The sequence below is a fragment of the Paramormyrops kingsleyae genome, chromosome 2 (assembly GCF_048594095.1).
Source record: "Paramormyrops kingsleyae isolate MSU_618 chromosome 2, PKINGS_0.4, whole genome shotgun sequence".
Taxonomy (NCBI): Eukaryota; Metazoa; Chordata; class Actinopteri; order Osteoglossiformes; family Mormyridae; genus Paramormyrops; species Paramormyrops kingsleyae.
The window spans coordinates 26,757,194-26,773,528 of record NC_132798.1 but is presented as its reverse complement, the minus strand read 5'-3'; the positions used below and the strand labels follow the sequence as shown (position 1 = coordinate 26,773,528).

Sequence of the window (16,335 nt, the reverse complement as noted above, 5' to 3'; positions counted from 1 at the left end):
GAATTTACACCTTAATGGGGAACCTAATTAAGGGGAATGGCGAGGAAGCTTTGATACAGGATGAAAATTTTGTAATTTGTGTTTATTTTATTGAACCTTAAATAGAGGATCCTTTAAGTAAACAAGGACATTTTCAATGGTTGTCAGGCTTCTGTTTTTAAATCCAATTTTTGGTTGCATATTCTGGGGTTGTGCAAATTTCATCACACAAAGCTGAGGTCTGCTGGTCCTGATAACGCTTTCTGAGCTGATGGGGATTAAATAAGTGTTTAGCTCTGCTTATTAAATAGAAGTTCTTTAACCGTCTGTTTTCTTTTACTCTGTTTTTTCTTTTATTTGCCTTCAGCTTGGCTCATTAATCACTCACTGCTTTATTGGTAAAGCACCATTTTGATTTATGGATTATTACCATTATTGATTTCAGTGTTATTTGTTAATTTCATTTATTACCTCATGAGTTAGTTCATCTTAGTCACACCTCTTCTTGTTCTGTCTATACTTAAGCCTGCTCTGAGTTTGTTCGCTATTAAGAAAATTGTCAGACTGCCCTAGTTTATGTATATTTAGAATATAAAACTAAGCAAATCCAGTGCATCATCTGGAGTTGCTCTAAATTCATTTTAATTTCTCCTTTAGACAGCATGGGATGGGAATTTACAGAATACTTTGAGTATGTTACTTTTATTGATGAAACAGTGAGTAAAAGCTTCAAACTTACATGAGTGACTACACAAATAAGACCTGTGTAGCTGTTAAGAGTTCAATGTAATGCATGAACAGCTTTTTACAACTTTCTTAATTCCTGCCACAAAAAAGCACATTACTCCACTTTAGTGTAATCCTTTTAATTACGCAATTTCCAATGACATTACATTAAGTGCAAATTACAAAAAAACACAAAATACACAACTAAATTCCCACAACTTGTGTTAAAAAATTAAAAACAATACCTCTCAGTGTCATTTTTGAAAATCTGTAGTCTGAGATTTCCAATTGATTCTGTCAGGCTGATCATCGTTTTTATACACAGTCCTGTTGATTGCCAAATCACATTGTAAATTGGTTTCAAGGTAAGAACTAATAAAAATATTTCCACCTTCATATGAATGCACATCTCACCAAAAAAAGGAAACTTTTACCTTTTTTAAACATTTATGCTAGAGTTACCTCATGATCGATCATATGCCCTGCAAGGACACACTGAGGCAATTCTCTAGTGATTTAAATGCTATGAAACACACCTCCACCCACCTCTTATTTTCTAAGGCATCGGAGGTTTGAACAGTCTCACAAAACCATTTTACTTAATCGTTACAGGTTAGATGTGAAATATTCAATAAAGTGATATGTGACTAATATCCTTTTAATAAATGCAGCAAATCACTAGAAGCGCTAGTTTATTTCTGTACTTCTGACCCAAACAGCTGAATGGAAGGTGTGACTAGATGACATAAGATGGTCGAAATAAGATGGTAGTTTCCAAAGAGGGCCGTCGGTGATGCCTTTAGTGTTCATAAGAAACCAAAGTTTGCCGAGTGGGATAACACCCCGCAGTGCTTTTAGTTTTAGCTTGTATCTTTGTTTTCCGTCTTCAATTCCATTCTTAGTCACTTGTTCAAAGATCAAATCAGCCATCAGATCAGACTTTGTTGAATATTCCTGACTGCAGCTATTGAATCTTTCTCTCTCAACATATCTCTGTGATACATTTACAACTACACAAGGTACGAGATGTAAACATTTCTGAAAAACAACAAAAAAAAAAAACGTGTAAAGCTTTTCAGTATCTCCCTCCATCAGACCAAGTGTGTGATCTTCACCAGAGACGGAGACGAAAAGGTAAGGTCGAAAGGTCAATAACAGCCCTAAAGTCTAGCAATCGAGATAAAAAAGGTAAACACATTTCTTTAGAAAAATTAGCAGCATGGAAAAAAGCCATGAGATCAGTGATTGTAGCAAACCCAAAAACAAGACAAAAATTTACTAAAAACAATTATGAGTGGACAACATGCACAACTGATATTTGCAAAATATTTTTATATAAACTATAACTTTAAATATGTATACGTTTTTATATTCTGGCAAAAACAACATGACTATATTTGAGCAACTGATGTACTAAACCAGTTTTTGTGAAGCAGTGTGTGAATTGCTTATCAGCTGAGGATGGTGAGAGCACATATGTAAGTGCTGGACTCTGTGGAAGAAACTCTGACAGCACTGAAAGGTCTGGAAGAGCTCATGGCTGAGGCTTGTGCTGCAGTGGGCACAGGGTCCGTGCTGATTCATGCGGGGCTAAGAGTACGAGGGCAGGTGGCACCCACGGTGGGAGAATGCTCACTGAGCTGGACATGCCCCTCTGCATGGGCCGGCACCAGAAGATGGTGATGGAATAGTGGTAGGAGGGCACTATGAGCAAGAAAAAAGGTAATCAGGAATATACTTTAGATTCTGTGCAAATGTCTACTTTGAGCTCCTGAAATAGAAGCAGTCCTCCTGCATTCAGTCAAGCTAATTCTATAGCTGCAGTTCAAGATACAATGAATGGGTATAACAAGAGAGAGAATCACACAAACAGCATGAACAGAATTCAAAGGGGTTGGATTCTAAAGGTAAGGAAGTCCCATCTTATTGTGTGTAAGCTGTTTGTGTTTGTTTAACCATTAGTACTGAGTATCTGTCTGTTTATTTGCACATATCAGTTTCAATCTCTGTCTTTTCTTATTGTTCTATCTCATTGTTCCGCACTTTGGTCGGTCAATGTGTTTGACTTTGAAAATGTGCTATACAAAAAAAACTGACTGCTTGATTGACTGAAGCTTTCATTCTCATCGAAAAAGAAACATTTCATGTTGCATTTCTCACTGGATTTAAGCCAGGATATTCAAAGTCAAAGGCAAACCAGACCATAAAGCTCTTGAATATCTGGATTCTTTGGTCTAGGTTTCAGTTTAACATTAGAGCTCGTACTTGAACCAAAATATCCTTGCTGTCCAGGATATACATGCCACTGCTTGTGTAATTACAACAAAAAAGTTCCTTGCCGTTCACCAAGAAATGAGAGAAATTGCACAATTCAATGTTTTTACAAAGTCTAAGTGTGTTTGGGAGATGCAGCCTAAAGGCTGAGTAACAGTAAGGACTGGTGTGTAAGAATGGCCTGATAATGAAATGAATTTGAAAATCTAGAAGCGATTTGTTACATATATGTGTGATGGATCTTGCAGCCTGTTTTCACTAGAAAATCCATGTACCTGGACAAATCAGAAGAGGATTGGCTTGTTGGCCGTCTTCTCCTGGACATATGTGGTAAAGCGCTTGAGGAATTTTGGATACTCCCGTTTGGCCACTGCCCGCAGGACGCTGGCTGGGGCCCAGCCACCAGGATTCACTGTGAACATAAGAGAGGTATAAGGTATGTATAATCAGCAACCCCCTGTTTATTACAAAACTACCCTAGATAACCCACTGTGTTGCTAACAAAGCACGACTTACCATTTGCAACATAGGTAATTTTGCAGAGGATGTTGTCCCTACAAATCTCTTTGTCTCCCTCTGGTGGGCTGACAAGGGTTTGACAGATCATGGCAACGTTGATTTTGGCACGGACACACCTGTTAGTGGGCTAGAAGCACAAAATAAAAGACAGAAAAACATTCAATCTGTGTGACAGGATAAACATTGTGGCGGTCAACTTTTACATTGAAATTGCTAAAATGAGGTGTTTGCAATAAAATAAGCATCCATCATAACCAATGTTGACCATCCTCTTCACGATGAGGAGAGGTTAGCTGAACTGAATCTGTTCAGCCTCCAGCAAAGGAGACTAAGGGGGATTCAGGTATATAAGATTCTAACAGGTCTGGATGCTGTTCAGCCAAATGGCTACTTCAATATTAGTTTAAATACTAGAACTCATGGCCATAAGTGGAAATTAGCGGGAGAACATTTTAAACTAGATTTAAGAAAGCAATTAATTACACAGCGTGTAGTTAGAGTATGGAATAGTCTACCTGTTAGTGTAGTGCAAACTAAAACCCTGGGTTCCTTTAAATCAGAGCTAGATAAGATTTTAACAACTCTGAGCTATTAGTTAAGTTCTCCCCAAACGAGCTTGATGGGCTGAATGGCCTCCTCTTGTTTGTAAATTAATGTTCTTACAGTATGTTCTTATGACCATACCAGAAGAAGCTTTAGTTACCAGCTCATCCTAGCATAATGTGTCAAGAAATGCAGTTGTATAACAAGCCCGCATTCATAACTGCCAATTGCCTATTTTCTGAATTTCCTAATCGGTAAACTGTGTGTGTGTGTGTGCGTGCGTGTGTGTGTGTGTGTGTACGTACTCATGGGCTGGAAAAACAACAAAAATACCTAACAATATATTGATACCAAAGCGTAGGGCCACTTTTTGCTTTCAAAACAGCCTCAGTCCTCCTGGGAATGCAGTCATATCGGTCATGCAATGACTCAAATGATACAACTTTTTCCTATCGCTTCAGGTTCAGGATTTGTTCTTCTTACACGTAGCTTGCTGAATGGCAGCCCTGCTTTAAATGCCACATTTGTGAATCTCACAGCGTTGGTTTTTGTTGGGAATGTATTACGGAGATGCCGAATGAGATTGGAGGCATCCTAAGCTACACCAATATGCTGTTTAGCGACCACCCTGTTTAGCGTATGCTTATGCTACTGATTATTGTTTGCTTTTTTCAATGCAGTATGTCCATGTTTGACATATACCGTCATATTTGAGGGTTGGTCCCCATGACAGACTAAATTATTTTGCTGTTTTTTTTTTGATGACTTTGGACTCCATGAAACTCATGTTGCCTTGAAAACTCAAATTTCTGATGATCAAATGCTGTTAATTGCCATTCAGCCTAATCTTGTATCTACACTTTCTATTGTGATTTAGATGCTTCACATTTGAATTCCTTTTTCATGTCGTGCTCCTGTTATTTTATTCACCCACTATATTACATGCATATGCTGCTTATCAGCTACAGGCTGGAGGTGGCCCTGGAGCCTATGCCAGGTGGCATGGGGCACCAGGTAGGATGCCAGTCCATTTCAGGGCACATACAAGTCAACAGTCATACGCCATAAGCAATTTGGTGATGCCAATTTGTCAAACTGCGAGAGGAAGCCAGAGTACTCCGAGGAATCTCACGGGTAAAACATGCAAGCTCCACACTGAGGAGTAAATCCCAAATCAGGAGGAGGTCAGGAGGAGGTCAGGAGGTCACAAATGCAAATTTAGTTATATAAAAAAAAAAGATAAAACTAGAATTTGTTTTACAATGCCCACATAATAATACACATAATAATTACTGATGTGTTATTTAGCACAAAAAATGGCTTATAAATTCCATACTGACTCAGAATTGAGGATTACTGTGATTAAGACAAAAATGTTGGACACGTTTTGTAACTTTCTACATACTGAACAATAAGGTAATTGCTTTTTCTGCATCGTAATGTGAATATTAGCTGAAGGTCACTGGCTACCTGCATCCAGCCGGTCTCTTGTTTTCTCTAAAAGCAGCATTTCAATGGTAAATTCTATCCAGCTGTATAAGGGCACCTGCCAGCATGTAGTAATACCACGACAAAGTGCCGCCAACATGAGAGAAATTTCTAATTGTTCATTTATTCATTTGTTTCTATAGATCTGAGGAAAAGCATCCCTGTGCACCATGACAGTAAGGCAGCGCTGCGTCACGCCTACACGACTGGGGCCCACCTTGTGAGAAAAGCACTTTGACAGTATCACTCACCGGGCTGCTGTCGTGATCCACAGAGAAGTTGCAGACTAGCCATGTGTCTGGGTCGTTCTCATTAGTGGCCAGGATTTTCCGGATTGCGGACAGGTAAAGCACGTCTCTCTGGGAGGCCGGCCATACCCGCTATAAAAGAGACCAAAATATTTATCTGGGAACTCAAACTGAAACATCAACCACCTTATAAGCAAAAAGATCTACAGGCTGATAACAAAAGCAAGAATACGTTACTGAATACATTCCTATCCTACTAAATATGTGTCCCTCATTTTTCATTCAGCAGAAGTACAATCCATTCATCCATCCATCTTTTTTGTGTAACCGATTATCCTATTCAGGGTTGCGGGGACTCCGAAGACTATCCCGGAAGCTATGGACGCAAAGCTGGGAACAACCCAGGATAGTGTGCCATCCCATCGCGAGGTACACTCACCCACCACTCAGTCACACATGCACACCTACAGACAAGCATAATTCAGTTACAACAATCTACCTGTAGCAAGCATTTAATTCTTTGTTTTGCAACCGTTAACTGGGTAAGATGAGAGCCATTTGATCTGTGATTAACCAGTCATCCAAAAATACAGCTTTATGGGTATTTTACCTTGTGAGTTTGATAGACGATAATGGCATTTTCGGACAACGTTTCCACCACAGTGAAGTTCTCCACAGTTGCTGAAATGAGAGAATGCTTACGTCACATTCCTTCCACACAGGTTACCCATACTGAGGTTGCCAGAGGGTGCGGTGAACTTACTCTCCCAGTCGTTTCGGACATCTGTGTTCCAGAAGTAGTGACAGACCTCGTGGCCGGTCACCCCTTTCACAGCATGTGTCGCTTTCAGAGGGTCCAGGACAATTCCGTTCTCCTCCACTTCACGTCTGTACACCTGAGAGCAGCAGGGTTTTGCGTTACACGCCCTGGAATCTAACTCACATTTAATTTCCTGCTTTGGAAACATAACCGGCGAGTAAATAAAAAAAACATCTTATATACTGATGTATTTCCAAAAGGTGCTCCAGTTTCCTCCCACAGTCCAAAAACATGCAGTTTGGTGAACTGTCGTCTCCAAATTTCCCATAATATGTGTGACCGTGGCCTGGACTGACCTCCTATCCAAGGTTCTCCTTTGCCCATGTTTCCTAGGATTGGCTAGCGTAATAATAGCATAATAGCAAGATATTACAAAAACTAAAGACTTAATCCTTTTGGAACTTAACCAGACCAGACTTCTGGACTGTGCCCTATGTGTCCTATTACAGCTTTAAGATTACCATGTTCATGTTCTGGATAAACTGTTCTGAATAACAAACATGGATTTATTTTCAGAGCAGACACCCTTGTACAAGCTGTCTTAACAGACAGGTGGTTACTTCTGAGTACCACTATGTCCCTCAGCATGCGGTACTCGTGAAAGGGGAGGAGAGTTACTGCTGGTGATTCCGGTGATATCAGGCCAGTTCTGAGCAACAAGTAATTAAGTGAAGGTACATCAGCTGAGCAGTGATTGATCTCACTTTCATCTCCCCCTCCTCCACTACCAGCTGCCAGTTAGCATCTCCACCAACATCCTGGAGAGAGTAGGACATGTGATTCTGCACCATCTCCTCCACCTGCAAAAGCGAAAGGGAACAAAAAAAAAGCTCAAACAGGTTCATAATGAATGCATTTGCCTTTTTGTGTTTCTGCATGCCACTGGGGAAAAGATTTTTCCAGACTGGGAATCTGGAAGAAGCACTCTCCCATTAATAAAAATCTGACCACACACAAGGCAAGGGGATCTAACCGGGTGAAGCATTCTCATTATCACATGCCTGTAAGAAATATGTTAGGGCACCAAAACAAATGATCTGCAACTTTTCAGATTGATACTTCAAATTAATATAAATTCCATATTTTTGAAATAATTAAATTCAGATACACTGGTTTATTAGTTTTATTTTTTTTTAGACTCTTTTATACTACTGTTGCCCTTCAAATTCATTTAAACTGGAATTTAACCATTTATGTGGCTTGATTTTGATTTTAATACCTACTGCATATTGCCTTCAAAGTCAAGGAATTGTATTTCAAAGGAGATGCTTTTAATAAACTTTTCAGTAAATGTATAAAATAGACAGACAAAGCAGAAAAGCACACTGTACTGGAGGAGTTGGAAAAAAGCAGTGAAGAGGTTAAGGTAGGACATGAGTGAGAATAAAACTGACACCATAAAATCACCATGTTTCTGAACTAGTTCAACTGGTGCGGAAGTGGTTTGTGTTCTAACAAAGGGATTAAAAAGGAATGCAAAAAACAATGCATGCGAGGTAGAGGAGGGCCTAATCCGCAGACTGGGGTCAGGCGGGCTGGGGGCGGCATGGCAGGCACAGCGGAACGCCCCGGATACAGTACCTGCGTGGTGAATCTGTGAACATCATCAGAGGCACTGACTAGCTCAACAGAAGACATGGAGGGGGAACGAGTATAGGGCTATATGACAGAAACAGAGGGAGTACAGACAAAAAAGCAGAGCAAGGGGTGAGAAACGGGGAGGCACCGCAGGAAAGGAACACAAAGTCCACTGGAAAGTGGGGGGCAACTCTAAGAGGTAGCCTCTGGAAAAGGGGTGCACACTAAATAGCCCTTAATTAATCAAAGTCAGAAATCCAGGACTGAGGTCTACTGGCTTATCTTGCATGGCGCCTACTGACTGCATTTAATCAGTGTTTAATTACAACTAGAGATTCCAAAGACTGACATGTAATCACCCACATTTAGCCAAATCAGAATCTTACAATGATGAATAAGGACACTTGTCACATGAGCATGCATATATCTATATATCTATACATATATATATATATAAAGATCATACCTTCTGAGCAAATCTGTGGCTGCCAATGGAGGAATAGACATCCCCGGAAGGCACTGCCGTGGGCCGGTGTATCCTGGACTTCTCAGACTGGCACTGTGCGAGCCATCAGACGTATTTATAATTACTTTAAAATTTGAACATCCAACTGCTTGGGAACATTACTGACAGAAAAATCCTGAATACAATCTTAAAATTGGCTCTGAAAAATTGTCAGTATTTTCCTGATTTTTATATGTATGCATTCCTGACCATCTTCTGTCAATGTGTCCAGTTTTTGAAACGGGAATTCTGTGATATTTCCATTAAAAGCATAGCCCACCCTCTTTGCTCATTGCTGGTGCACTCAGTAAAGCCTACGATGAAACTGCCAAATATTAACTGCCTAAACAAACAGTAACAGAAAAAATGCAAATCTACTCTTTTCATTACTGATACAATTATTCCATCAGTATTAATGAAGAACTAGACAGTGCTAATTGTTCATTCAGCCAGAGGTGCAGATTTCATTTTGGCATTAATAACACAATATAAAGCCCATAAAATAAAACATGCAGTATAACCTGTTCTTCGATTTTGTCCTGCCTGTCGAGGGCAGCTTCAACAGCATCAAAAAACTCATCTTCATTGATCAGGCTGTTTGGTCCCTCCTGTGGAACAAGTGCCATTAATGTTTACCCTTTGACCGCATATTAAAGCAACACATTTTAGGAAATGACCAGAGAAGAGTAAATATTTAAATTGAGAAATGGACGTGTTAAAAGTAAAAATAATTCAAGATAATAAGCATAAAATGTGACCGGCTCATATAAAAAAGCAGTCTTTCTTCCCAGGCATAATCAGTAAACACCTCGTAATCAGGACCCCCGAAGTGGGACTTCTTCTTCAGCTCAATCACAGCGGCCTTGTAAGCATCTTCCACCCGCCTCCTTTTCTCAATTTCCTACAGAGATAAAACATTTGGGACAACTTCAGACTCCTCCTGAGCTGGAGAACTGAGCGATTAGCAAGAGAGAAGCAAACCATTCCAGCACGAGGATGTCCTCGGCCAGTCTCCCCTTCCTGTAAAAGGGCAAGGGCACCCAGTCTCCCCTTCCTGTAAAAGGGCAAGGGCACCCAGTCTCCCCTTCCTGTAAAAGGGCAAGGGCACCCAGTCTCCCCTTCCTGTAAAAGGGCAAGGGCACCCTAGCTGTCTGCTTCATCAGATAAAAACTTCCCTGTGTAGTTCACCATGGAGGTCAGCTACTAGGCTTTCATGGGTAATGTCCCACAGTAATCATTTTTCTTTCTCAAAACACTTTTTAAACTGCATAAACATTACAATTCAAAACACAGAACAAGTACATCTCATATTTCCACTCGCCCTGTCCTCGACAGGGTAATGCCTTCCTAAAACCTACTGCATACAGGCGGCTCTTAGTGCAGAGAGGAATCCACGTCTGGTTGTCAGATTTCAGCGTCTCCACTGCCCACCACAACCTGGTCTTCCAGGGAGGCAACCAAGAGGGTTTTCCTGATGAATTTCCAGTAGGTGAAACTGCTGCCATACTCTCGATCCACAAAGGAGGACTGACGAGGGAGACCAGAGCGAGCTGGCCTACGTCAGCTTTGCCTTCTCTGTGATCTCTCAAGTAATTCACTAACGTTTCTTGCGTCAAGGTTTTTATGCGTTTTGTTTGCACAGAGGGTGGAACAACTGGTTTAGCGAGCAGGTAACGAGGCGGTGTAAGACATTTCAGATGTCTGGTAAGGATGATGGGGGGGGGGGGGGAAATCAACGTATAAGGGTGAAAAAGCCACAGCAGAAGTCTTTTCAGGCCAACTCAACCCTTATGTCACAAAAGAAAAAAAAAAGGTTGTTTTAATTTACATACAAGTCTGTTCAGCACATTTCCTAAAGTTGCATGATGTGAATTTTGGACTCTCAAAACTAAATGAGTATTATGTAACACTAAGATAGTATTACGTTGCACTCATAGCCATATGTCATTTTCATGATCTATCTTTTTCATTTTGGTAATCTGGGTGTCACAGATACCCACATTTTCAGTCAGGATCTGTCAAGATGTATCACTGATCATAATGCTGCACACAACTGAAAGAGGAGGGGAATTAAGACTGGAAGGCTGAAAGGCTGTCTTTCAAGCTCTATGAATGAATTTATTTTTTTATATCTTGAATGTGTCTACTAAAATAGCAACACACAAGCGAACACATTTCAACAAAAAGGTCAGACACTATTGCCAGGTGATTTTACAAGTGTCACCTCAAACAATGCCACAAAAACCAATGTTAAGACCCCATAAAGTGCAGAAAATGTAAGACTGTCCACAATAATGGCAATAACACACTGAACACCTGCTTGAAGTGTTACTGCTCTGTCAGATATACAACTCAGTTGTGCACCACTTGCATTGACTGCGTCAAAAAATTCTGTTACATAAATAACAATATATAGAGACCTAAATAAACAATGAACTGACTAATCTTCATCAGACCTCCACATTAAGTTTTCAAGCTTGTTATTTTGCCAAAGTGTAAATGTAATCACACACCCCCACAATGCAATGCAATTTATGAGTTATTAAAAAAGCAACGCAAGCAAAGATCTTTCGGTTTCATGAAAAAGAATGACGACAAACTCACAAATCCACAATCCTGCTCTAGTTTTTTTTGGGACAAATGTGTCTTGTCTGATGCACACCTAACACGCAAAGGACATTCGTTTTAGAAGAATAGAAATACTAGCTATATTTCAAGGTAATTTCCCCCCCTTGTCTTATGGATGTAACGCAGAATTAAAAATTGTAGTAGCATCAGAATGTTACTTCGGCAAATCTGTGTATGTGAATCACCACGATCGACATGGCATGGCAGGTGGAGGTGAACCACACCCCATCCACAGAGATGCTGCCTGTACCTTATCCAGCCGCTTCTGCCAGCTCTCCTCCCGCTTCATCATCAGGTCGATGCAGTGCGAGAGAGTAGACAGGATCCCAGCAGTAGTGGCCTTAAAGGTGATTGCCTCGCCTTTAAAGTCAATCCCGTTGATTCCTTTGGGGTTCACGGATGGAAACACTGAATGGATGGGGTGAAAAGAAAAGCCAGACTCACTATCGTGCGAGAGCATGTGCTGTGGTGCCTGTCGCTGGGGGATTAGCATCTGCTACACACCTGGTTGAACTGAGTGAGACCTGCATTATGAACCACATTCTTACAGAGATGAACTGCTGGCTTGTTCAGTTTCTTATATAAAAAAGTAAACAAAATTGCACATTGAAGCCATCAGAGTATTAAAAAATCTGACGGAAATAAGGCAGAGGAGTGACACATTTCAAAGATGTTAAGTTGGTAAGACCATGAAGATAATGAATGACACAAACGATGTATGCGGCAACAATGCAAAGCTTTCTGTAAACAAAAGGAGATGGTTCAGGACCAGCAACTCTACCATGTCCTACTTACATTTTTCCTTACTGCCATTATTGTTGTGTGGGAACTCCCCATCAGCACGTGTATTTGGGAAGTCGTCCTCATCATCTTCCACAACTAAAAAGAGAGCACATGTTCTTATACTGTGTGACTGTGGCGGGAGCCACATGGCAAGGAAATACGGACACAGGGATGGAAGCATGATATTTTACTGAAGTAAAGCAAATATACAGTTTAGTCCAGAAAGAGAACACAAATGCGCACTTCTCCATTACTATGGGTAAGGGACCATAGTTCATTCTGCATCTTTGCTTTAGAGAGACGCTGTTTTAACATTTAAGAACAAAAATAGAAACACATATTGTAATGAAGTCAGGCTATTCAGGGGCCAAGTGATATCTCATTTCCTAAGGCAATGCTGAAAACTGCTTCTGTATTAAACGTATTTAAATTAGCAAAACAACAATTCCCTTCCATTGCCTTTTCACTCTTTCTTGCAAATCACCTGAATCATCAAACACTGAATTATAAAAAGGTTAAAAAACTGCAATCAAGAGGGGATTTATGGGGATAGAATTACAGAACTACTGGAATTGAGGCAGGGCTCTTTCGAGTATCTATGAGGACCAAGGCTCTGCAAATCTAACTAATCTAACTCCTGCAGTCCTAACCCTTCCCTGATTACACTGCATGTGCATGTGAATAGACCATAAAAAAACATGCTGTTCTTATTGCTAATTCTTTGTTTAAAGGCACTGGCGAAACAACTTTGGGAAAGGCAGTATGTATAAACAAAAAAATTCAATAGAACTAAATCGATCATTATCTTTGGATAACCGTTATAAACTTACACAATAATGTTCTATATGTTTACATTTATTTAGGAGATGCTTTGGTCCAAAGCAATGTACAAGTGTGGCAAACATCAGGCCTACAGCTGCTCAGGAGCTGACTAGGCATAAGTTCAGCCAGACTGAGCTTTCAATGAATGCCCAGTCACAAGTGTAAGCAGAAGCAAGAACCTAGTAAAACAACTATATAAAAATCAACCGAAAAAGTGCAACACTAATTCCACCATATTCATTAGCAGTACTGCGAAACTTCAACTGTCTCCTAGAAGTCCACAGGGTGTGCCGGTTTTTATTCTGATAAGCTTCATAAATATCAATAGTCAGTTATCTGATAGGAGGACAGAATGACAACTATGTGAGTATGGGTGTAGAAACAGGTGTAACAAAGAGGACTGGTAGTCAATTTTAGATTACTGCTGACACAGTAATCTACAGGTACTGAAGTACAGGTGAAGAGAGTGTACGAGCCTTGGGTAAACATGCTCAGAAGCAACATCAAACCACTATTTGGTAAGAATGCGAATCTGCATACAGATGAAAGGTTTGACAGGTCCGGGCAGCTGTCGGATTAATAACCATTCAACTGCTAAAGGATATGCATATTGGGTCTCATTCACCAATATTTTCTTAAGAATTCTCTTAAATATGTTCCTACGAAATTTGTTAAGAACAACCTACGTCGGATTCATGACGTGTTCTTAAGTAGCAGAATTGTTCGCACCTTTGTTCTTAAGAATGATGAATCCCACATCTTCGTAACTGAAGGCGCGTGCCAGTTTGTCCTAATTAGCATAGGGAAACGCCCTGCAATTTCCCATAAAAGGGCATGAGACTGTAGGGCCGTGTGTAAGGAATGGCGAAGAGACGCACAGAGTAATGCTGAAGTAGAAGTATTAATACAGTAAAATCCCATTATAGTGGACTCGCTTATAACGGAATATCATCTATAACGGACGAGGTCCAATGGTCCCGGCCGTGCGCCTTTAAGAACATGCAGAAAAAGCATATAGCGGACTCGCATATAACGGAATTTCGCTTATAACGGACAAACAATTCGGTTCCCAGGGTCGCTTTTAGCTGTAGTTTTGTTCGGCTATAACAGACATGCAGCTCCGCCTACAAGGCGTGTGGCGTGCCGGTGATATCCAGCGCAAATACGTACGTAGTCAGGATTATTAATAGTCACGCATCTGGTCAGGTGAAGTTGGATTACTACATGTACAATATAATAATCTATACCACAAGTGTGTCTGCTGGGGTGTGGCATGAGTAAATGGTGTCCTGTACTTATGTTCTGGCCATACAGCAACTCTGCATATAACAGACTTTGGATATAACGCACTGTTTTGCCAGGTCCATTGAAGTCTGTTATAACTGGATCTTACTGTACAGGAGGTAAATGCAAATAGACACGTTATTTAGTGCGTAACCAGTGGATATAAAGCCCCCAAGAAAGCTGATACATGGAGAGATATCACCTTCTCTGTGAGCACTTTGTTTCCTTAAGAACCAGGGCTAGACGTCTCTGAAAGAGGAGAAGCTAAAGCTTATTACATCAAGACTCATCTCCTGACAACCAGGTTTCAGCAGCTGATGATGAAAAGTAGTAAAGTAGAAAAGTAGTACCTTATTTCAACCTGTGCTGTTATTCTGAATTACCTTTATCCCGCTGGAATTCGTCTTTGGAGACTCCATCAGCACAAGCGTCAAAGTATTTCTGCAGCGTGTCGACCTGCCTGCAAAGAATATCCCGGAAGGTCTCCATCTCTGCCAGCTTTTCACGTAAACTGTGCCCTTTCTGTAAAACACAGACAGCTGTCTTCACTTAGGTTGATCAAGCTTGATTAAGAAACTCCTCAAATAGGAAGGGTCAGTTCATATATGCGACTTCCATGCCTTGGGGTGTCTGCTGGTGTTAAATAGCTCTGTGATTCGTCAGGCTTTAGACTGATCAAGGTAAAAAATAACCTTACTGCCCCTTACCTTGATTAGATAGATTAGATAGATATATTAGATATGATAGATAGATGGATAGATAGATTAGATTAGATAGATAGATGGATAGATTAGATAGATAAATACTTTATTAATCCGGATGGAAATTTAGGAATTTAGACATTAACACTTACAATTATGAAGATTAAATAAATGAATAATGGCTATCAGCTCAATAATAACAATAATAGGATACTTTAAAAACAATTTGGACCATTTATTTTCAGGGCCAAATTAACAAAAAATCATATCACGCATATCACAGTGCTTGGAAACACTGTATTTATACCTAAACTGCTCTATACAGCTACACAGTATTAGCCATAGTATGAGCCAAGTACCGAATCACTATAGCTGTTTTAAACCCAAAGAAGTAATTATCAAACAGCCATAATCTCTTCCTCTATTTCCCCAACACCATCATTCTGGTGGAGCCGCACCAACCCAATGATTCATCACTGGAGTTAAGAAGCAGGCCACGTGACCCGCGGCCACGCCGTATACAGTACCAGCGCTTACGTTACCTTGAAGGATGACGTCGAGGTGGCGGAGTAGCCACTGGCTGCCGAGGTGAGGGACAGCATGGAGCCGTGCCGCCGTAAGCTGCACTCTGAGCCATAGCCGGACTCTGCCTGCAGTCAAACAGAGCCCAGGGTCAAGTGCACCGCAGATACAGGCCCACAAAGCAAAGCTCACCTTTGACCCCTGGGCCTCAATGCTACTTGTCAGACGTAACTAACTCCAACTCCGGCTCCTTGGGTTTGACAGCGCCAAAGACTTTATCCTTATCTACATTTGATTAAGTAAAACAGGACAAAACAACTGATGTATTATCAAGCGAAGAACCTAAAGATAAACCAAATTCCCCAGAACTACCGAATTTTATTGAAAAAATACAAATTTAAGACATGCATTTTATGTATATTAATAATTATTTGAAATAATGATGTAATCATTCGGGGAAGCTGGGCATATATGAATATATTTATATTTCACTACCCATACTGTTTGGCTCAAGTGGAGTACCACATTTATCAGGTGCACTATAAATATCTATAATTCACTTGGGCTAAGCATATCGGATGTACGCAATTCAGGCCATATTTCAACTTAGGGTAAAAGGCTCTGATTGACACAATGGTTTTATACAGTATGTGACTCTTTCTTACTGCCGGTAAGATAACTTAGATTTTTTTTTCCAATGAATTCAGAGGATTTAGATCAAGAAGCTAACTATTTATCTGTAAGAATTATGCTGCAGGTCAAGTGTGAAATAAACACAGCTAAGAAGGTATCTGGAATATGCTAAGGAGTATTTTCAGCAAGTCTGCATAGGGCAGAACAGCGCTGTTTCATGTCTGCCTAAAACAATTTTTAATGCTGGGTGTCACTGTGTAAAGCGGCTCTGGGTGATTATGT

At 40.4% G+C, this 16,335-nt stretch overlaps 1 protein-coding gene across 5 annotated transcripts in view; it reads right to left on the bottom strand.

Moving 5' to 3' along the window:
* Positions 1-829: 829 nt before the first annotated feature.
* Positions 830-16,335, bottom strand: part of LOC111850293 (ceramide transfer protein) — a 44,205-nt gene continuing 28,699 nt past the window's right edge. For 4 of the 5 annotated variants that reach the window (XM_023824026.2, XM_023824027.2, XM_023824025.2 and 1 more), the window contains 15 exons: positions 15,441-15,548; positions 14,581-14,719; positions 12,104-12,187; positions 11,559-11,716; positions 9,489-9,581; positions 9,202-9,288; positions 8,642-8,734; positions 8,179-8,256; positions 7,302-7,397; positions 6,541-6,673; positions 6,388-6,458; positions 5,781-5,909; positions 3,496-3,625; positions 3,255-3,391; positions 830-2,409 (listed from right to left, as the gene is read on the bottom strand). In XM_023824026.2, coding sequence (XP_023679794.1) covers positions 3,264-3,391; positions 3,496-3,625; positions 5,781-5,909; positions 6,388-6,458; positions 6,541-6,673; positions 7,302-7,397; positions 8,179-8,256; positions 8,642-8,734; positions 9,202-9,288; positions 9,489-9,581; positions 11,559-11,716; positions 12,104-12,187; positions 14,581-14,719; positions 15,441-15,548 — 1,527 coding nt within the window. In that variant the 3' untranslated portion in view covers positions 830-2,409; positions 3,255-3,263. The remainder of the gene's footprint in view (positions 2,410-3,254; positions 3,392-3,495; positions 3,626-5,780; positions 5,910-6,387; positions 6,459-6,540; positions 6,674-7,301; positions 7,398-8,178; positions 8,257-8,641; positions 8,735-9,201; positions 9,289-9,488; positions 9,582-11,558; positions 11,717-12,103; positions 12,188-14,580; positions 14,720-15,440; positions 15,549-16,335) is intronic. The other variant, XM_023824030.2, reaches the window with a different exon arrangement.